This window comes from Pelmatolapia mariae, linkage group LG10_11 (assembly GCF_036321145.2).
Source record: "Pelmatolapia mariae isolate MD_Pm_ZW linkage group LG10_11, Pm_UMD_F_2, whole genome shotgun sequence".
In the NCBI taxonomy this organism is placed as follows: Eukaryota; Metazoa; Chordata; class Actinopteri; order Cichliformes; family Cichlidae; genus Pelmatolapia; species Pelmatolapia mariae.
This window is the reverse complement of record NC_086236.1, coordinates 2567667-2589752: the sequence shown is the minus strand read 5'-3', so window position 1 is coordinate 2589752 and position 22086 is coordinate 2567667. Positions and strand designations below refer to the sequence as shown.

The following is a 22086-nucleotide window of genomic DNA, read 5'->3' as shown; positions in this document are numbered from 1 at the left end:
GTAATTAGCCTTCGCTGACATGCTGCACTGATTTAGGACAATTAGGCTTTGATTTCCAAAACTGGTGTGAGAGTGAGACATCTGATTACGTCTCAAGTAACAGCAAACAAAATCAGCCTTCTACATAACTGATGGAGCAAAAGTGTTTCGTAATCAGTGTGTCCCACTTCCTGTTTTACCTGCTTGACCCGTTTTTCAGCCCCTCTGCCTGAACCTCAGCCTCAAAGTTTATAAGTGACTTTTAAGGAACTCGGGGCTAAATGTTTGATCGTGATACAAACACTGTCATTACTGCTGAGGTATCTTTCTTTTTCTTCCTCTTGCTCTGTTGTGATTGTGCATAGGTATTAGGGTGGGGATTTGCAAGGGGCAAATCCCTCAACTTTTTCTCCCTCCTTACCCTAAAAATAGCTCATCACACTCACCTGGTTTCTCCCTGGATTTGTGGATTCCTGTGAACCACTTCTCCTTTCTCACTCCCAACACATTCTTGGATTGTTTTGATTGTTTTCCTTTTCTCTGCTCTACAATACAATACAACTTTATTTATATAGCACATTTAAAACCGAAGGTACACCAAAGTGCTTCACAACAAGGTTAAAACATAAGATATCAGACAAAAGGCTATAATAGAATACAAAACCCCCCAAAAGTACAGACAAAATAAGAAATAAACTCTGATTCAGGAGGAGCTGAGAACAGAGACATCAGCACAAGTCAAATACTATTAAAAATAATATCGAAATCCATTCAGGCACATATTTACCACAAAGCTCAAAGTAAAATGTAAAAAACAATTTTTACTGCTCGATAAATGGCGTGCAGAGACAAAGGCGGGCTCAGAGCTGCAGTTTGCATTTTATTGAAAATTTGATGGGTAAAAAGATGACTCTCATATGTTTGCAGTCACTTTCTGAGCATCTTCAGTGTTTTTTTATGTGACACTAAATTCTCCTTACTGGTTTTCTTTTCCATATCCCATCAACTTCCTGCAGAATGACTTTTTTCTGCCAAGCCAGTGTTATTTGATTTCATGTATAAAATAATACTTTATCTTCTTATTAAAGCTGACATCAGACTGATAACATTTTAATATATTACCAAAACTTTTATGTCCTTAGAGGCCAGAAGTGGCGAAACCCAGGGATCCAGTTTGAAACATCTGGATGGCTCTGTAAAAAAGTGAAAACTGAAACCTAGTCTCCTCTACTTCCTTCAGGTTCTTGAAACATCTCACTCTCAGCTGAGAGATGGCCTCAGCTCTAAAAGCTGATTAGTCTGAAAGCTCAGGTCTTTAACCTGTAGTGCCTCTCAAACTGTGTCATCACGTGAGTCATGGTGTGAAGGTGTGAATGGTTACCTGAGGCTGGGTTATCACCCACATTTCTGAACACTGGCTTGTACTGTAAGAATTCAGACCTTTGTTTTCCACTTCCTCTATGCAGAAGTCGGCCACAGTGAATCACCCCAGGGACCCAACACATCTCAGATCATCTGTCTTATGAACACATGATGGATTAAACGTGAACATTTTCTTATGTTGTTGGATTTCTTGCTGTAAATAAAGGAAAACATATTTTTAATAGGTGTTAAATGATCGCTTTGGTTTGACCACTTCACATCACATGTGGGCCTTGTGACAAAATAGCACCCCTGGCATAACCTGCATATAAAACTGGACATAAATACTAGGGTTGGGCGACATGTAAAAATTTTCCAACCTACAATCATCAGTCCAATAATCGACAATGGGTGATATATATATATATATGTATGCATGCGCAGACTTTTCGATGGGCGGAGTAATGTGATCATGCATGGACTGATTTGCGCGTTTACGACACAGATCAGTCCGTGCATTATCATATTGCTCATGACACGTTAACGCAGTCATCACGATTAAGGCAATTAAAATTTTTAACACTGTCAAAGAATCGTTTCAGCAAGCAAAGAAAGACACAACTCAAACATGTATATACATGGGTGATCTCAGTGGAGACTCACACTGAGACATCAGTTCCCTCTTTATTTATACACTGCTCCTTCCTAAAATATTTCGGGTCGGCGCCCCTTGTGTGTAAAACAACTCCTTACAAGGTGATAAGCATGAAACATTCTCAAACTGTTAAAAATAGTAACTGGTCAAGCTTATCTCAGCAAACTCAGCAAGGGTGGAGGCACCTGTGGTATTCCCTCATGCAAGCTTTGTCATGAAACACAGTAAAATAGGAGATTTAAATGAAGCTAAACAACTAGGGATTTTTAACTACAATAAAGCAGAATACATATAAAAAATCCTTTAACAAACACGCTCAACGCATCTGGAGCGCAGAATGAACAAACATTGGACAAACTGCCCGAAATGCATTGACAGAGACATTTCAGGGATTTTGACTCAGTCTGCGCTCCAGATGGGTTAATTGTTAATCTTGTTTGTCATGATGATGGCGCGTTAACGCTGACAGCACTAAACAATATAAAGTCGCCAATTTAGGATAACAGAGGTAAGCCTAAGGATGTAACCAAAGCCGTATGCCGCTTGTGCACACATATAGTGCGAGCAACATACGCAAACACGACTAACTAAAGTTTTTTTCTGATGCCATAAAGAAGTGAGAAGAACAGTCCTTTTCTAACAGACTTGCTATGCAATCAGACTTGTTTGTGCCCCCTGCTGGCCATTAGAAGTAATGACCATTGTAAAGGTTATGAACATAGACACTAGACATGCGACGGCTACAGATTAATCAAACTAAAAACATACTTTTCAGCTTTCATTTATGAGGATTTGTTTCAGGCAGTCTTTGGGTTAAGGTGAATTCTTTCACATTTATTGCACTTCACTGATCTGATCTTGGGTCAGACTGGGGCCAGAGGAAGACCACCCACCACAGTCACATCTCTCCAGACAGAAGCACTTGAGTAGGACACATCTCCGTCTAGTGTGTCACTGACTTGCTAACATCTTTCACGACCAGAAGTTTTTAAGGTTACCAGAAAGTTATTTTACATTCTGCCAAGTTTCCTGAGACAGATCACTGTACAGCGACTCTCTTAAGCAAAGAAAAAGAGTCCTGAAGTCATGAGGTACTGCAGCTCAGTTCACTCTAGCTTCCACGAGGGAGGGCAGATGCAGAAAGCCAAAATCAAGAGCAGCAATGGCCTTGCAGGAGTTTTATATGATTATACAGGGAAGAGGCTGGTGGGTAAAATAGATTTGAACTTTTCTGCTAAACTGCAAAATACAGCAAGTAATATTTTATGTAAAGGATAAATTAATGTTTAGTGTTCCTTTGGCAGAAGTTTGTAGAAACATAACTAAAAAAGAAATAAATGAGGATGCTGTTGGAGTCAAATTGTTAAATGTTGTCATTGTGTTACTTAAATTTGTAAGTCTTAGTTCAAACTATAGGATCAAAGACATTCTTCTGTTTCTGTTGACCTCCCCAGCCTGTTGGTGGGGGAGGCTGTAGTGTTTTATTATAGGGACACATCCTATGTGAGGGTTCTGTTTTCTTGTTTAGTAAGCTTCCTGCTGCTTTTATGACCCTTTTGTGGGCAGGAGGTCACACAAACGCACCCCAAAACACAAACACACACACTCACATGCATACACACACACACACACATTCTCGCACATGCACACACACACACGTGCACACACATACACACATAGTACCTTATCTTTTAGAACCATAGGGGGGTTTTACAGTGGGTGGTGCGTGTGTGTACTGTAACTATTTTCAATAAAAGGCGGCAAGTGGAGGCCGGGGTCGAAATGGTCTGACTGAGGGCAGAAGGGTTCCAAAGTTCCAAAAGTTAAAGTCAAAATGTGAATTTTACAAAACATTTGGCGATCATCAGTAGCTCTGCAGGATTTTCCCGTCATGCTTTGTCCCATTCGGTGTGGCTCTGTAGTGGTTTCAGTTCAGTTCTGGGATGAAACAGATCTGTTGTGTGTTATGTCCGGAGGGGTCTCTGCAGGTCACATGATGAATGTTATGTAGTGGGGACAGGTGAGACTGAGGGTGGAGGTTATGGGTCAGGGGTTGGGTACTGAAGGACTAGATGTTGGTACGCTCTCCTTCCACATCGAGCACATCTATGATTTACACTCACAGGAGGTGAATCTGAGCATGAAATTCACTCTGCACAGGAACAATAAAGCTGTGTGGGCACAATGCAGTCATCATTTATTCATTTTCACATCATGCTCGATGGAAAACTGCACATGAAAAGCATGATTCTTTTACGAGCCTCCTAGCTGCTTTAGATCTCTTAATATACGGTATAGAAACCTATTAGGTCTGACCTGAGGGTGAAAACAGGATTCTAAACTGCAGCAGGTTTGAGCTTCATGTCTGACAAACAGCTCGAAGCACAAAATGTAATAAAGACCAGAATGAAACAGAAAACAAGTGAAGAGTTTACCTCAAAACACTGCCAAAAACCTGAAATAATTACAATAAGCAGATAAAGATTTATTCGTGTGCATCAACAGAAAATATTTCACTGTTTTTGTGACACTCACCACAAAGTTAACAGTTATGCTTGTTTCTAATATGTGTAAGTGGTGGTTTGGGGTCCGTAGGATGTTAGAGGCAAGATCAGGCTTAAGTTTCTTCTTGCTTAATTTTTACACCCAAATCAGGAAGTCCTACTCCAGAGGTTCCCAAAGTGTGTGTGTGTGTGTGTGTGTGTGTGTGTGTGGGGGGGGGGGGGGGGGGGGGGGGGGTTGCATGAAAAGGAAAAAAGGGAAAAAAAAGAAAGAACCCTTGGACACTGCTAGCATAATGGACAGGTATTTGATGGGGCTCCCACACAAACATAAAGCAGGAGGTGAAGCATCGCCAAATATGTTTCCAAACTAACCTTCTTCTAAGCCAAAGACTAGAAAATATGGTGAAGCATATCTTCCCTTTGGCTTCACCTGCACAAGTGCCAAGGTAGGTCTCTGTGACAGAATTAGTTTCCCCTGCGTCGGGAGCAGCGCTGGGCTCTCCAAATCACGGACAAACAGTATCCCACATTCTTGATTTTTAGTTCACAAACACTTCTTGTAATGACTAACTACTCCTGACATTTTGGAGATGTTAGCTCTTTATACAATAAAGTTACACCGGGATACAAATAAAATCAGGCTGATCCTGCCACAATTTGTTCCCCCTGTCCAAATCACAGACAAACAGTATCCCACAGTTGTTTATGTTTTTAAACCCATTTTGCACAGAGAGACATTTTTTGAGAAATGTATTGATAGCAATGTTGAATATTATTACACAGGAAGAAACAACTACACGTAAAATAATTACGCGAAGAGTTTTCTTATAAAACAAAGGGGGGCCTAACAAAAAAAGTTTGGGAGCCACTGTCCTACTCAGTGCCTCCATGGTTCCGCTGGAAGTCTCTTCCTGTTAAAAGAGAGTTTTGTCTCCCCACTTTTGCCAAGTGCTGCTCATCTGGGATTGTCTAATTGCTTTGGGGTAGATAAAAGTGATATATAATATTGATGGTGCCACCATGGCCTTGTATATTGGTTAATGGAGTCCTCTTGTTAAGCTTTAAGCTGAGTGTCAGACACGGTGAGCAGAGGGTGGTTCTGACCCTGAAACAGAGGAACAAACATTCCCTGCTTTATCGTCCTTCTGGACACTAACAATAACCTCAGTTTACTCAACAAAGGAGCCGTGGGCTGTTATCTTACAGACTTCTATAAAAACACACTTTCAGTGCTTAGTTTTAAATATCTGTCTACAACAGAAGAGTCGCCCCCTGCTGACCATCAAAAAGAATGCAGGTTTAAGACACTGATGAGAGTTTTGTAGGGTGACTTTAAAGAGGTAAGAAGGTGATTAATGTTAGAAGACAAAGCTGTTTTGTCCTTCCCCTCAACCTCCAATCAGTCAGGGCATCTTAGTTCTGCAGAGAGCTCTTCCTGTTCAAAGGAAGTGCTGCTCATCTGGGACTGTTTGACTGTTGCTTTACTTTGCAATATAAATTACCTTGAGATGACTGACGCGCCATAAATAAAACTGAATTGACATGATTTATTAAAATCATTTTTATTTTGCTTTGTGTTGCTTTTGCAAGACTATAAATGTAACATAATCCAACAGTAATGTGTCTGACCACAAGTAGCTCTGCCTAAAGAAGCAGTCAAACAGAACAAAAACAAAACAAGCACGGTTTTAATTGAGTTTATATCCACGATCACAGACAGGCTTTAGAGCCGCAGGATGCCTCAGTTCTTCTGACCTCCAGCTGGTGTCAGTGTGTAATGAAATTGGTTTGCAGCTGAAAATCAGCACAATGAGGAAAAGAGTCACGTCTGACAGACGTCTCCATTTTCTGAGCTAAAAGACTCCTATCACAGCCAGATCTCCTTCAGATATTATCGCTAAACATCCTGTCAACTAATCACGTCCTCCTGTCAGCGCACAGGCAGCACATGGACTCAAATTAGACCGTTTGATGTAGCTCATATAGATAAAGCAGATGCCTGTCTGTATGTGCTGCTTCAGCTAATTACACATGGCGCTAATTAGAGTTGAATCAAGGAGGAGGCAAAAAAAGAGAAAAATGACAATTGCTGCTTTTACTGCTGTGATCTTAATGATAATACACAACATTTACTGATGAAACTGCGAGCTTTGAACTGTCGGTTGGTGCCACCTTGTAATAATGCGTCAGAACAGCCACCACACTGCTAATGGGTGGCTAAAGCCGCAGCTCTGGTGTGTCTAACAGGTCAGCTTCATCGTGTAGATCCCTCCCCTCTGGCGACCACCATCAAACAGAAACAGACCTCAGCTAAATTATTTAGCAACACATTATTTTGATGTGAACCATCAGACATTCAATTTATCTGTCAAGAATGTTTATTCTTAGACAAATTTTAAGTCGCACCATGAATCAGAGGACCGTTTCCACTGTGTCAATTACTATGACATGTTATGTTGCTGCATCACATGAGTACTAACCCCTACAAATAACCACAGCACAGACTTCAAAATGAAAAATGGCCACATCCAACAGGAAACTGGATTGAAAGCAAAATCTAACTGAACAAAAAAAGACTCTTTTAACTTAAATAAAACTTCCTGTTGGTCCAAGAGGCCTTTTTGTACACTTCTGGATGCTACATACGTGTACTGAAGTTCATAAGTGTAGGTGCTTTGTAGGAGTTGTGTCGGGGATGTTATGCAGCTACACATTGCATCTCATGAGTTCTTGAGGACATTGATGCCCTCAGAAAGCAAACCTGTGAAAATAACAATGGAGCAGATCCAACAAGGCCTTCACACTCAGTCCCAATAACACAGTAAAGAGCTTAATAAGTAAAAAGTACATGCTGTACTATGTGGAAGCGTACTAACAGAAGTATCTAAACTGAGACCCGGTGGCAGTCTGAGAGTGATTCTAGTGTACGATGGCTTTAAAGTGCCATCATAAGTGCAGAGCGCAGAGTTCCTGTGATCAGCCTCAGAGGATCCTGGTGTGCCTCACTCTGGCAGCAGAACATGTTTTATGTTTTATCCAACAGCTGCTGAGACTTTTCAGTCTGAACGATCGGATCGACGCGTTTTACAATCACGACACAAACATTTTATATTTGATTCTTCTGCTCTGCTATTACATTAATTAGTGAACATTTCATGGTTTATTTAAAGTCACTTTTCTCATCCAAAAGCTTCAAAGTCCATCAGAATCTCTTTCTCAGGACCAGAGGACAACAGGCGCACCGTTAACGCCTCACAAAATGGCCGCCCTCCTACACAATTTGCCCACATGTGGAATAACGGGGACGCTGATAATCCTCTTCTATTCACTCTCAGTCAACCAATTTATGGAGACAAAACAAAGAGAGGGAGGAAAGTGATCACCCCCTTTCATGCAAGTCCCTGCCTAATTAATTTATCTGCGCTCAGCAAGCAGGCCAACGGCAGCGTAGGCGGATCCAGAGGAAACACGACAAACGATCAACTTCTGCCGGTGAAGCCGCCTCGCTCCCACAGCTCTCCTTTATCTGCTGCTGTCCAGCTGCTACATGTGTGATGTTGTAAACATTAGCATCTAAAGCGGGCATTTCCACGGCTTTCAGTTAGACGCACACGCCGCCTCACCCTCAGTGTGTCACTGCAGAGAAACTCAGCTTTCAGGTGTCCGCTCCCACTTTCCTTTTTCTTTGGTCTAAAATATTTACAATTAAATCCTGTCTGAAGGGAAGGAAATAAATAATCCTGTGTAGGAGAGACAGACAGTTTGTGATTTCTTCTATTGTCTCTGCATGCTGGTGAAAGGCGGTGTGCTGGTGGCTGCAGTTTGGGGCCACAGCAGCACAGCTCCAATGAACGGACTGATATCCCCATCTTACTGTTGTTCCTGTAGCATCATTATTCATTTTGCTCAGTGATTTATGATGATTTTTACTCACGCATATTCTCTGTTCTCATGGTCATACATGTACACTGCCTGAGCAGCATGGCTGCTGTGCTGGTGCTTTGTTACAATGAACAGGAACAGTTTTTAATGTTTTCTTTTTGCCTTCTCTGCCCCAGGATAAGCCCAGTTCTTGTGATTGAAGCTAAAAGCCTGGGGACTGAGCAAAGCTTTGATTGGCTGAAAGAAGATATTGGTTTGTCTTCTGTCTGCATTCTGTTTTAGCAACAGGTTGACATCTGCAAACCCATTTGAGTTTGGGTTTGTGGTCACATTAAATAAGATAAGATAAAATTATGATTTCATTCAGACAGCACTGACTACGTGTAATAATACAGCTAATAATACAAGCTTTGTGTCATAACTAGTCGTTCTGGTTGGACTCTGAGCAAAAGTTCATGACTTTACTTACATTAAAGAACGTGGTGGAAGAAGGTTTCTGGTGAGTTGGGTCCACGGTTCTCTTTCAGTTCCTCTCCAATGCTTGATGTGAGTTCAGGCATCAGTTTAGCCCTCCGGTGAGCTCGTTACTTCCAGTTGTGTGAGGCTGAAGAGTGAGGTTAACTCTCTCTCTCACACACGCACACAAACACACACACGAGAGAACAGCAGGACTGCAAGATTGTGAACAATGTCAGCAGGTGTGTTAGGAGAACATACGGGTGTGTTGTGAACTAGCAGTAGCCATTTTAAATTAGCAGCAAAAACCAAAACTGGTTTTAGAGAAAGATATAAATGTGTTATTTCCACTGTTGGAGCCTCAAGTGGACATTAGAGGAACTGCAGGTTTTTGCTCTTTGCTCTAAACCTTTCGTCCGAAGAGGCTCATGGTTCTAAGTCACCCGTTTCCCACCAGGCTTTTCTGTGAAGGTCAGTCCAAGAAAAAAAAGCTCTCGGCGTTGCAGTTGCCTTTCTTTGTTCCACCAAACATCCACTGCTCCAGTCACGCTGATATACTCCTAGGATGGGTCTCAAACCCATAACCACTGGTTTAGGAGGACAGTTAGAGGCGCTGCCTCAGTGGGACGTTCTCACCTATCTTCTGTGGAAGCTGTGATGGCCGAGTGGTTAAGGCGTTGGACTTGAAATCCGATGGGGTTTCCCCGCGCAGGTTCGAACCCTGCTTGCAGCGGATGGGAAGGTTTAGATCTGAAAACGATGCAACACTTAAATTGAAATGGTAGGTTAGCACATGTGTAAATCTCAGTAACCAGCGGGACAAGGAGGCGATCCTCCACTAACAGAAATCTGACCTGCCCAACTCCTTTTTTCGTGTGGCCAAATGTGTTTCACAGTAATGTCATGCACTGATTTTAGGGTAACTACACCCGACTGATGTGCACAGCTCCTCAGAGAGAGAGAGAGAGATGGGGGTGAGAGAGTGGAGGGGGTGAGAGAGGTACAGGAACGTGAACAAACACTGAGAGTCAGAGTCTCAGCGGCAGCACAGCTCTGCGCTCCGAGTGTGGATGTTAGAAAAGAGGGAAGGACTCCGAGAGACACACACACACACAGACGAAGAGAGAGGAGCGCTGCCGGTGGACGTGAGTGTGCTCCCGGGCTGCGGAGCGTCTCTCCGGTCAGCTGTGAATGGGATTACGGCGGCTCCTCCGGGACTGCAGGAGGAACCATGCGGCCCCAGAGCTGCCCGCTGCCCTCGGCCCTGCTCCCGCTGCTGCTCGGGCTCTGCAGCGGCACAAGTTTCCCAACTAACATCAACATAGGTGAGTGAGCCCCGGGAACCCGGGGTCTGACCAGCCCGACCCCCAGATATTCAGATCATTCATATCATGCTTCACGCGTGGACGCCTGGACCCGAGTGCTTGCGCTCCTCCAGCCTGTCTCGAATGTTCCTGCTGTGACTTTGTGTCGATGTGCTCGCGCTTCTGTGATCGGGACTCCCTTACTTACACTAAGTTAGGGTTTATATTTCCACGCGAGGACAGGCGCTTTTTGTGTCTGCAGCACTTTAATATCGCTGCAACACGCAGGGCATCTTTACCAATGTGACGTGAGGTGGAGGTTGTTCACAGTGATTCTCAGCGGCGGGAAGATTATGGAGATCAGCACCGCGGACAGAGTCACAGACTCAACAACCGACAACTGAGTTGCATCAAATATGGTTCAAAAATCGTTAAATATGTGAATCATTGAGGTAAAATGGGGATACTGGCTTCAGCATCCACGGACAGAACTACAGGGGGTCCTTTATTTATCTCTTTTGGTAAATATGATTACTAACAATATTGGACCAGCATGAGCACCAGAGTCACAGCGGGGTGTGACTGATTGTTTTTATGGCCTTAAATTAAATATAGTTAAAAATGTTGCCACGACTGGGGAGGGACTCAGTACAGGTGAGCAGTCCATCACAAAGACACAGACAGAGCTTGTTACAGGCTTATTTTAGGACAAAGGACAGAGTCACAGTACCTTAATGTGCTTTATGATTAATATGGTTTCTGCCATACACATTTCAGAATCAGCATTTATGGGGTCAGAAAGTCAGATGGTAATATTCAGCACCATGGACAGAATCATGAAGGAATATCGTCTGTTTTTATTGACAAATTCCTAAATTTCAATTTACAAATGAAATAACAGAATCAGAACTTTAGAGGGAGAGAGCGATAAAGACATGGGCTGGAATTAAGGAGCCGGAGAGAGAGAGACAGAGTTAAACACCACCGGAAGCATGGCTAACATCACTTACGAACATAAAGTGTTTTTTAAAGAGAAGTATGGTTACTATATTAATCCATATGGATTACAAGAATTAACACCATGAACACAGCCATATAGGGCTACCATTTCTCATGTCAATAAACATGATCAGGACATCCCAATAGTAAGTCCCACCCTCTAATCCCCTCAGCTAGCCCTGAGGCTACGTGTACACAACAAGATTTTCCATATTGAGCTATTAATTTATGAGCCAGTCACCTCTGAACCTGATCAGCTGTTTAGTCTGTTTGGTGCTGAGATGCGTGAAGATGTCTGTTTGCGGAGCTGGTGGATTAATTTTCTCTCAGAGAACTGATCATTTAATGATTGCAGCTCTAATTCCACACATGAGCAACTGTGTTCTATTGTAAGATGGTGTGTTATGATAATCCTGACTTTGCCTGTTTGTTGGTTCTTAAAATTTCCTCTGAGACATCCCGGCTGATGGGACTGTCAGAGACGAGCCTGCAATCTTTCTTTGGAATGACTTTATCATATTTTTATCATATTTCTACATTTAACTGTATCTTTTCATTAATCTGAAGTATTTCCTGAGGCTTTAGTGATTTCCTTCAGATCTGTATTAAAGTGCAGTCTGCTCGGGTCACTTTACAGTTTTACTGTCATGTCTAAATACTTGTGCTTTGCTGTTATATCACTAGATGGAGTTATTGATGATTTATTCTCCTTTTAAATGTACCTTTTATTCCATTATTATATAATATTAAAAGCTGAGATAAGAGCTTATGTTTTGTGTCCTAATGGTTCAACTGTTATTATTTAGCTGGTTGTAAAACACTCTCTGCCTCTCATGTAGACTCACATAGATGGTGTGGTTCTCTTGCTCAAAGTCACTTTAGTTTAGGGAGAGATGGAGTCAGGGTTTAAGCCGCCAACCCCGCCATTACTCAACATCCTGCACTATGAGACTCTACATATAGTGTTCTAACTCTAATTCAGTCGGGACTACTACAGTGAGAACAAGTTGAAAAGCAGATCCCAGATCAGTGACAGCAAAGTTGAGACTAATTAAATGAGTTGCAAAGCAGCTTACAGATGTTCAGATGCTTAAACAATGAATACCAAATAAGATTTAACAGGTGTCACTGATTCATTTCTTATAAGGGAGTAAACTGCAAGCCAAGCCCAGTGATGGAAGCAATGCAATGCAAGTAAAAGTGGTCATACTTTAGTACATACCTATTCTTCCCCTGGGAGAGTAAAAATCCAGCTTTACTAAGTAAAAGTAGAGGTTAGGGTTAGAGTTTTATCACAAAAAGTGCCTTTTGGTCAGAATCCCCACTTTTATTAGACGCGTTGGGTTCAGATTTGGATTGAGGAGGTTTGGCAGGATTTCTTGCTGTGGGAGCACAGAGTTGGACACTGGCTGTTGCTGCTTCTCAGATACATATTTAGCTTGAACAAGAAAATCTGGGAGAGATCATCCTGATGTTCTCAAATAATATCACAAACTAATCTGGATCCAAGGACTCAGGTGATGCAGAGTGTGGAGGAAGCTTCAGGCTTGGTGGTTAAATGCGCTATCCTGTTAGCAAGGCTGCAGCTGCTTCAAATGGAATTACTAGAGTTTTTAATCAGTGATTCATTCAAGTTATTGATCAAATTAAAAAATATAACAAAGTGCCCAGTGATTAAAACTGTTAACATCCCATCTGATATTAGTGATGCATAAAGCTGCAGAAAAAGGAAAAAATACCAACATGCGGTTATAACAAAGTCGTACAAGAGTGAATATTCTGCGTCCTCAGTACTTTAGTTATGTAACTTACATTTCTATGGGACGATTTTCATGCAGCAAGCTCAAGTAAAGCAGGGGCTCAGTCCTGTTTTCTGCCCTCAGTCCTCATGTCAATAAACAAACGTTCAGCGGGACTTTACGAAGCGGGCACTCCTCTGCCCTCTCGTCTATTCCCATGTCGAGCCTCGACTGGTCGGCTCACACTCAGCGATGTGTGGATGAGGCAGCTGTGGGGTGTAGTGCGTGTTACGCTGCCAAAATGAAGTTTAAATGTGATTCATCAGCCTGCTGGTCCAGATTCCCGCTGTGGCTTCCACTCAGGTGGGATGCTCATTTGGCATCAAGTTGAACTAACCTTGATTTTACTGGAATAAAATCCCTCCTGCAGTGTGACCCTGCACGCCCAACCAGAGCGCCTCGGCACTCCTGCATGTCTTTATTTAACCAGAGAGAGCTTCAGTCACAGCAGATGGATTGCTTCCAGCCCTCATTTCTCTGATGAATAAATCATAAATGATTCTAATAAAATTTCCCAAACTGTCTAGGGTCTGCAGATTTTATTCTAGGTCAAATATACACAACAAACTTAAACTGAAATCTACGTTTCAGTTTATTCTGGTTTAGGATTTAGTTCTTAGCTTTTGTTCTTATGCCCTCATGTTTAGTTTAGGTTTAGTTCTGTGCTTAGTCTTCTCTGCCCGTGTGTTCCCTCTGTATAAAGTCCGTGTTTCTTAGTCTGCGTCTTTGTGAATTGTTTCCTGTTTTATTTTGAAGGGTTATGTCTGATGTCAGTGTTTCTAGCTTCGCTCCCCCTGTCTCGTTAGGTCTCATTCCTCCCAGCTGTGTTCCCCTGCTGTCTCTAATTTCTTGATGACTTCCTCAGTGTATTTAAGCCCCGTGTTTCTTTGTGTCAGTGTCGTGTTGTACCATCAGATTTTTTCCTGTGTCGTCCAGTTTGTGGTGTTTCCCGGTTAGGTTTCTGTTTTGTTTTCTGACAGCAATAAAGCTGTAGTTTTTGAGTTGCATTCATTCTCCGAGTCCTGCATTTGGATCCTCACCTCCGCCTGCCCGCACACAGAGCCCTGACACTGTCATAGAAATCCAAACAAAGAAGAGAACTGGAGTTCCACTGGATCAGGAAGGAAAAATGAGAAACTGCACGGGTTATATGTTCCTTTAAGAAGTACTCCAACTTTCACAATGAAGTAAAATTTTGTAACAACATGCTCAAAACTCATTGAGCTCATTTTGTAGTCCATCTGGATATTGTAGTTTCAACAGGGGAGTCTGGGGTAAGTGCCGTCAGATTCTCTGAGCTTCTCTTTACTTGAGACCTCTTAAATTCTCTTTCACCTTTTCTTCCCTTCATGAAATCTTCTAGCAAATGGAGATAGGAGGTATTTTATTGCCTATTCCAAAGCACTCTTGCACTCTCAGCTTCAGTGTCCATCTTCCTCATGGTCAGTTATTTTCCTTGATCAGGTTTTCTGGGGCCTTGCTTTCTTACTGCCCCTGCCTGCACTGTTTGCTCTCACTGCCTGCCTCCATGCATGTGATCCCTGCCGAGATTAAAGATTTAAATTTCAGACCGCCCTGCCTCCCAGTGCCCTGTGTTTGAGTCCTCCCTTTGCTCGCTGTTCATTACACCATCCCATGTTTTTGTACAAAATGCAATAGTTTGTGAGATTGTCCAGTGATAAAATACAGTGCAGAAGATTACGTAAAAAATAAAGAGTTTTTAGGTTGGATGTGGAAGTATGCGTGTAAGCAATATTCCTGTTTTCAAGAGAAACATGCTTTGTTTGTGCATTAAAATAGACTTTTCTTGAAAAGTGCTCCTTTTGGGTCTTTAAAGTGACTCCTATCCATTGAGTTTCCTTTAACAGCTCCATTTGGACATGCAGAGTGAGTTTAAAAGAAGCTCATGTTTGATGACAGTTTTGTGTGACACCACTGTTTGTGTATGAGGGTGAATAAAAGAGGGCCAAGGAGGGATCCCTGTGGAACTCCAGTATTAATTACAAGGGACCCTGATCTGAATACTAAAGACTGTTGAAGTTATACTAGAAATATATTTATGAATATTCAAATAAAACTCATCACACCTGCTTCATCCCCTGTCTTTGACATCATACAAATCCAAAAGTAGAAAAAAGTGTCTGAAACTGATTTTTTAGCAGTGTGGTTAGAAATGATATTTTCCATAGTCCAGTAATCTGGATAGTTTTGGTGTGTGTGTGTGTGTGTGTGTGTGTGTGGGGGGGGGGGTGTTTTGTGTTTGTTTTGTTTTTTTTTTTTTTTTAAATTAAACTTTTATCTTATTAATACTGAGATTTTTATTTTGAAACTGTAAGCAGCAAAAATGTCCCATTTTGTGTTTGTGTTCCTCTAGCTGATGCGCTTGATGTGGGATTTAAGTAAATATTTCCTGTCGTGTCATAATTCCTATTATGTGATATTATTACTTTTATCCCTATTTATGATTATCTTTTCACTGTTTTTATACATTTATAAAAACATTGGGCAGGAAACTTTGCTTTGGCTGAGCTGGGTTAGCTCCACTGAAGCATGCATACAAGTGAAAGTTTCTCCTCATGTTTCCTGTTGGGTATATGAGAAGCTGTCTTTTTTAAGGTCATGTAAAATATATGACAAGCAGATGTAACCGGTGTGTTCCTGCATTGTCTGACACTGAAAGGTAAAAGAAAGAAAGACCTCCGAGTCATTAACTTGCCTGCTCCAGCTCCTACAACCAAATGTAAACCGTAGGGAAGAGGGTTAGCTCAACCCACCACAACTTCCAAGCTAACAAGAATTATCTATTCATGATAGCATTAACTGTGCCTATAACACATGTGGCACACACGTACTACACATTTACAGTATCTACCACAGACAGGCACAATGATGACAATAACTGAACTAAAAACACAATCAGAAACATCAGGGTGGCTAAATATACATTATATGTGTGTTGGGAAAGAAATGACACCAACCTCTCCCACAGGGGAATTGTAGAAAAGGGGAGAGGCCAAAGGGGTACCCCCGTATTTATAGGGTTGCACCGAAGAAGGAGGAGGGGCTCTAACTGATAATGAACATAACTACAGGCTTGAAGGTCCTAAAAGTCAGGTATAATAGGAAGGGTTTGGGGTCTAGAACACATTTTGTGTAATTATAACAATATGTAATTTATGACCCGGTTACACAGACATGGAGGGGGTTGGAAGGTGATGAATCATAACAGACCGTAACATAACAGACAGTATTAAAAAGTTATTGTAAGGTTTGAATATCTTTGTGTTCTCCTAAGGTAATAATGACTAAATATGATACTGACTTGTATAACTACCAGTTTAAAAAAACAGTAACTGAGTAGGACACAAAGAAAAAGTCTCCAAAATGCTCAAATGGGTTAAACGAATAACGCATAGTCAAACTTCAGAGACATCAGTGTGTCCAATTGGGAAGCATAAACGGTGAATCCGTTTCACCTGCTTTGTACAGATGAAAGTGACAACAGGTGTGCTGGACAAACCCAAAAAAAGGGAATGGTCTTGCAGGTGCTCACCACAGACCGCTGCGCTCTGCTCATCCCTCCTGGCTGATTTTTTTTCACCAGTTTTGCTTTTCGTTCATGTTTTTGTCACTGCTGGTGGAATGAGACAGTACCTGCAGCTCATTCAGGCTGGATCTGTTCACGGGTTCATCTCCTCCAAGACGGCACATCCATATCGACCAGCACATTCTCAGGAGTGTGGTGGAGATGGGTCATTAAAAACAGAGAACTGGACGGAGCCTTATTTGCTCCTCTGTGTGAGGAAGAACAAAATGAGCTTCTCATGTGCTCGTCTCTGACCGAACTGTCAGATTCAGAATCCACAAGGGGCCGGCGTCCTGCAGTGAGACAGGCACCGTGCAGCTGGCTTAATGTCCTGTTGGTGTCTCTGCAGTGTAATGGGTGCTTCCTGACTGGACACATTGATATCTGCGAAGAGCAGCTGACTTTGTGTTATACTGCAATGATCAGGGGAAAAAACACCTTCTCTCTGAGTCTGAACCTCAGATGTGAGTTATCAGGACGTTTGGAATAAAAATCATAATGACTGTTGATAGGCCACGTAAAACCAGAGTTATGATAAAAATATCTGCAATGTTTGGTTTTCTTCCTGAATACTATCGTTGTTTATATTTACTGCGGGAAGAAACGGTAAAAACAGTGTTTTATAAGGAAAGCGCTCGAAAGCGCTCTCCACCTGTGAGCAAAAACAAAACCAAAACAGTGAAGCTGCTGACTTTCATCCAGGAGTGTATTCCACTCTCTTACTCTTTGTCCCTGATATTTTGAACCTCTGACTGCATTTGTTATGGCCGACACATTCGGACCATCACAGTTAGATTCAGGGGAAAACTCCATGGCTCATATTCGATGATTACATCGATAGTAATGACAGAAATCTTTGTCCATCCGCCTGCAGACTTGAGCACACAGCTGCCACATTCTGCTGAGCTTCCCACAGACATCCACACTGCTGAAGGTCACAAGTACTGAGAGAAAAATCTCTTTTCTTCTAACTGTCATTTAAAAGTTTAAGGCAACTCCGGAAACTATTAATAATTTTCTCCGGCACTTTATGGGGACAGTTTGATTCCTACAGGACAAGCTCGTCTCTACTTAATGTGTTAATTTTCACACCAAGGACAGCACAGTACTTATCAGTGCTCATGTCTATTTTAGGGGGCCTTGACTGAAACAAACTGATCAACAATTTCAAATGTAAATAAAAAGTGATGACTCGCACGGTGCTTTGTTGGAAAAACTAATATACAGTAGGAGTGTGAAAAATATGATTTTTTTTCTCCATATCGCCCCCCTCTGGTGATTAAAATCCCACTTACACAATAATAAAAATGGTATCAAATTGTGGAGATTATCGTGCTGAACTGAATTTGTGGGTATCATAAACTTTTATTTTCCCACATTTATTTTCTGTGATGATCCAAAAAGCTCTGTTAAGGAAACCATGGCGATGCTAATTTCTGCACTGATTGGCTAAATAAAGATGAAGGAGAAGCTCGGTGCAGAAGAAAGATGTTTTCCTTCCTTTTTCTTTAACTGCAGAAAATTTGTGCCTAAATGTCACCAAACAGCAGCAGAAAATCAACCATAACTGCAAAAAAAGCTAAAAACAAACCTTTTAATAAACTGTTTGATTCAAAGATTTGTTTGTGTGGAGACAGAGAGGACAGAGCAATTTTTACTTTCCTGCTGAGAAGAAGAGTCATGAAAGCTTCACCACAAAAAGAAAGAAAAACATAAATTAACATTTGAATCGAGGAAGTTGGAGCGCCCTGCTGTGCAGTCATATGAAAGCATCTCTTCCTCCTTCAGCACAGAAAACAGAAGAGGGTCAGTCAGTCGGAGTTTAAGTGTTTGGATAATTTCCACGTGACCCTAGAAACCATTATGCTGAGAGGGTATGAGTGCCGTAAAATGGCTCCAGTAAGAGCAGAGAAAAGAGGCTTTTAACAGCAATTACAGCAAAGCGGGCACTCATCATTATTAGTGACAATGGTAAACTCTGTGTGAGCAGCCAGCTGACAGGCAGCACAATCAAACATCACAAAGTTTCTTAACTTTACTCCCATTTCTTATTTTAGGGTAAAGTTGGAGTTTGAGGTGCTCAGGAGCAGTGAGTGTGAATACATTTACATCCAAGTATGAAAACACACAGTTCAGCTCCACTTTTCTTTTATTGGGGACATGAATGTGAAATAAATTGGAAGAAAACTTCTTTGCTATTGTTAGCATGGTTGCTCTATCACAACTGGATGGACATTAAATTAAGAACAGCAAGCTGGAGGAGAGAGAAGCTGGGAGTTTATTCATTTCCATGCAGCATGAAGACAAGGAGCCACATTTAACCTGATTTACAGACAACAGAGAATGAAACCTGACCCTGATTAGCGGCCTGAAGTAGACTAATATGAGCTGAACACGTAAAAATGTTTCACTTCATAGCAACTGAGGAATTTTGGCCTTAAACAGGACAAAGCTTCCAAGTTCAGACAGGAGTGAGACACGGCTGCTGACTGCTGTTTCTGGCTATCAGCAGCAGGAAGTGGCATCCACGTTGACCACTTTATAGACAAAGTTTTTAGATGGTTGAGTAGCTAAAGCTCCACACTGAAAAAAAGTGGTTAGACATATTTTAAATAACAGTCCTTTGAGGCGAAACAGGAGAAGCCCGACAATTACATAATTTAGTTCAAATTGTATTTTTAAGGCTTTTCTATATGAGTAAGAGCAGCTAGCTTAACAGTAGACTCATGAGCTTCATTAGCTCCCTGCTAAAGGTGCAGATGACTTGCAGGCAGTGTTCCCTCTAAGCTGCACGCGTGCGCAATCGCGCACTGCTGGCATGGTCTCTGTGCACAGAAAATCTGTGTTGTGCACAAAAAAAAAAAAAAAAAACTAACCTGAATTGAAATTAAAATAAATACGTTAACAATTCTGTTTTGCAGTTTGAGTCAGTAAGTGACCGGTGACTGGCTGCTCCAGCCAATGATGTGATTCACATTCGTATATACGCAGCTAATCAACGTCGTTGACAGGCTATGACAGCGTCCTTATGTGCCGACACCGGTGTTTTAGCGAGCAAAGCGGCGTGGCTGATGTGGAGTGAAGCCACGTTAATGACAACGTGTACAACCATTGGAGATGTGAGCAGGACAGACGGAACAATTGACGGGAAAAGTGTGGACTTTATACCAGTTTTTAAATTGTGTTGATAGGCCACGTAAAACCAGAGTTATGATAAAAATATCTGCAATGTTTGGTTTTCTTCCTGAATACTATCGTTGTTTATATTTACTGCGGGAAGAAACGGTAAAAACAGTGTTTTATAAGGAAAACGCTCGAAAGCACTCTCCGCCTGTGAGCAAAAACAAAACCAAAAACACCCCCCCCACCCTTTCCCATTGGTGGAAAAATGTACCATGTCGACCAATCAAAAAATGATATGGCATTTAGTTGTTTAGGAAGGGGGGGAAGTTTTAGGAGTGACGGTGGTGGTTTGAGATGTGAGAGATTTGGCGTGTTTGGAGTCTAAAGTTAGTGTGTTGTCTTGTGTAGTTAGTGTGTAGTGTAGTCAATAGTTTTGTTGTGTGTGTCAGAACAATGAGGCGACTGCTGTTACAGGTGTTACAGGAGTAATACATCTCCTGTTGTCAGGCCTGCAGGTATCAGGCTGTTGTTCTCCTTTACCTCATAGTGGACAGAAATTATTTTTTGGAGTGGCACAAACAATTTGTGTGGCATCAAATTTGATGCAGAACAGCTGATTGTTCTGTAAATAGTTTGAAATGTTTATTTAAAAAACCGCCTTGGCTGCATTTTTAGGTAAATAGCTGCAAAAAACTTTTGAAGAAGTAACTATATAAATAAAGCCACAGGACCGGATGACATCCCAGCTGACATCTGGAAGATGATGGGCGACCGCGGTACAGCATATCTTGGGGCGCTCTTCAACCGTATCACGGCCAAAGACAAAGCCCCCCGAGCTTGGACAACGAGCATCACAGTGCCCATCTGGAAGGGCAAGGGAGACGTCACAGAGTGCACCAACTATGGACCGATTCGTCTACTCTGCCATGCAATGAAGATCTTCGAATGTGTCCTGGAAAATTGGATCCGTCAACTGGTCACAATTACCCCGAACCAGTGCGGCTTTGTTAAGGGCTGTGGAACTATCGATGCCATCCACGCGGCCCGTTTGCTGATAGAAAAGCACCGGGAAAAGAACAAGACGGTACACATGGTCTTCCTGGATCTGGAAAAGGCATTCGATCGGGTCCCCCACGAGCTGATTTGGCGATCAGTACGAATTCATGGTGCCCCGGAAGCTTTTGTGAAATGGACTCAGCTGCTCTATCGTAATGTCACAAGCGCGGTCCGATGTTCAGCGGGAACATCACCAGCCTTCCCGATTACCGTTGGCGTCCACCAGGACCATCAATATCGATGGCGAGCCGCTGACTAAAGTTACCCAATTCAAGTACCTCAGGTCCCTTGTCACCTCGGACTGTGAAACTCTACCAGACGCCAGACTCCGTGTCAACACAGCGTGGATGAAGTGGCGTCCGGTCAGTGGAGTCTTATGCGACAAGAGAATGCCAATCTATCTTAAGGCAAAAGTCTATAAGTCGATCGTGCGCCCAGTGGCACTCTACGGGTCAGAGTGCTGGCCAGCAATGACCAAACACGAACAAGCCCGTCACACCATGGAGATGAAGATGCTGAGGTGGCCTCTGGGTCTCACACGACTTGACCGAGCGAGGAATGAAGATGACAGGGAATGACACCGATCACAGACAAGATGCAAGAGGCGAGGCTCCGATGGTACGGCCATGTTGTCCGTAGCGATAAGAACTCCAGCGCAAAGACAGCCCAGCAATTAGATCTGGGTGCAAACAGGCAACGAGGAAGACCAAAGATCGGATGGACCGAATCAAAGATGATATGAAGGCTGCGAATGTTACACCAGAAGACACCCTGGATAGGAAGAAGTGGAGGAAGGCATGCAAAATGGCGGACCCTGCATCGCGGGATATAAACCGCTAGGAAGAAGAAGAACTATATAATTAATTGCCCAACATTGGTCATTATATACTGTATTTTTCAGACAGAGAGTTACAGGACTCTCTCCCAAACCACAGACTCATAATACAAGTCAGAGCTTTATAAAAGGAAAGAAAAAAAAAATAAATAAAATTGTGTTTTCAAAATTGGAGTTCAAGTTATTTTTACTTCCAATAGTGTTAACATACTACACAGGTCATGAACAAGATTTTTTTTAAATTTTCATTGTAAGTGGGCTAAAGCAGTTAATTAAAAGTAGTCTAACATAAATGTAAATGCTGTAAATTGATTATTTTAATAAACCATGTAACTTGGATGGATGCACACGTCTGCTGTTGCTCACAGTGGTCCAAGGGACCGCTCAGCGAGTTTGTGTGTTCGCTCAGACACGTGAAAGATTAGAGAGAACATTGCGTGCAGGTAAACCTTGGGATGTGTTTCTAGTTCATTTATTATCTGATAAATCTTGAAATAGGGAGCTGTCAAAGACTAACATGCTTTAATTGTGCTAAACAGCTCCACA

General features: G+C 42.1%; 1 protein-coding gene, 1 non-coding gene and 1 pseudogene across 6 annotated transcripts in view; all 3 read left to right on the top strand.

Annotated features, from left to right (window-relative positions):
• The first annotated feature begins 9489 nt into the window (after positions 1–9489).
• On the top strand, positions 9490–9571 carry trnas-uga (transfer RNA serine (anticodon UGA)). Its single transcript has one exon. It is a non-coding gene; the product is annotated as a tRNA-Ser (tRNA).
• A 294-nt stretch (positions 9572–9865) lies between these two features.
• gria1b (glutamate receptor, ionotropic, AMPA 1b) overlaps positions 9866–22086 on the top strand; it is a 112766-nt gene continuing 100545 nt past the window's right edge. For all 5 annotated transcript variants that reach the window (XM_063487113.1, XM_063487112.1, XM_063487111.1 and 2 more), the window contains exon 1: positions 9866–10163. In XM_063487113.1, the coding sequence (XP_063343183.1) occupies positions 10070–10163 (94 nt within the window). In that variant the 5' untranslated portion in view covers positions 9866–10069. The remainder of the gene's footprint in view (positions 10164–22086) is intronic.
• LOC134637145 (uncharacterized) lies at positions 17370–21545 on the top strand (annotated as a pseudogene).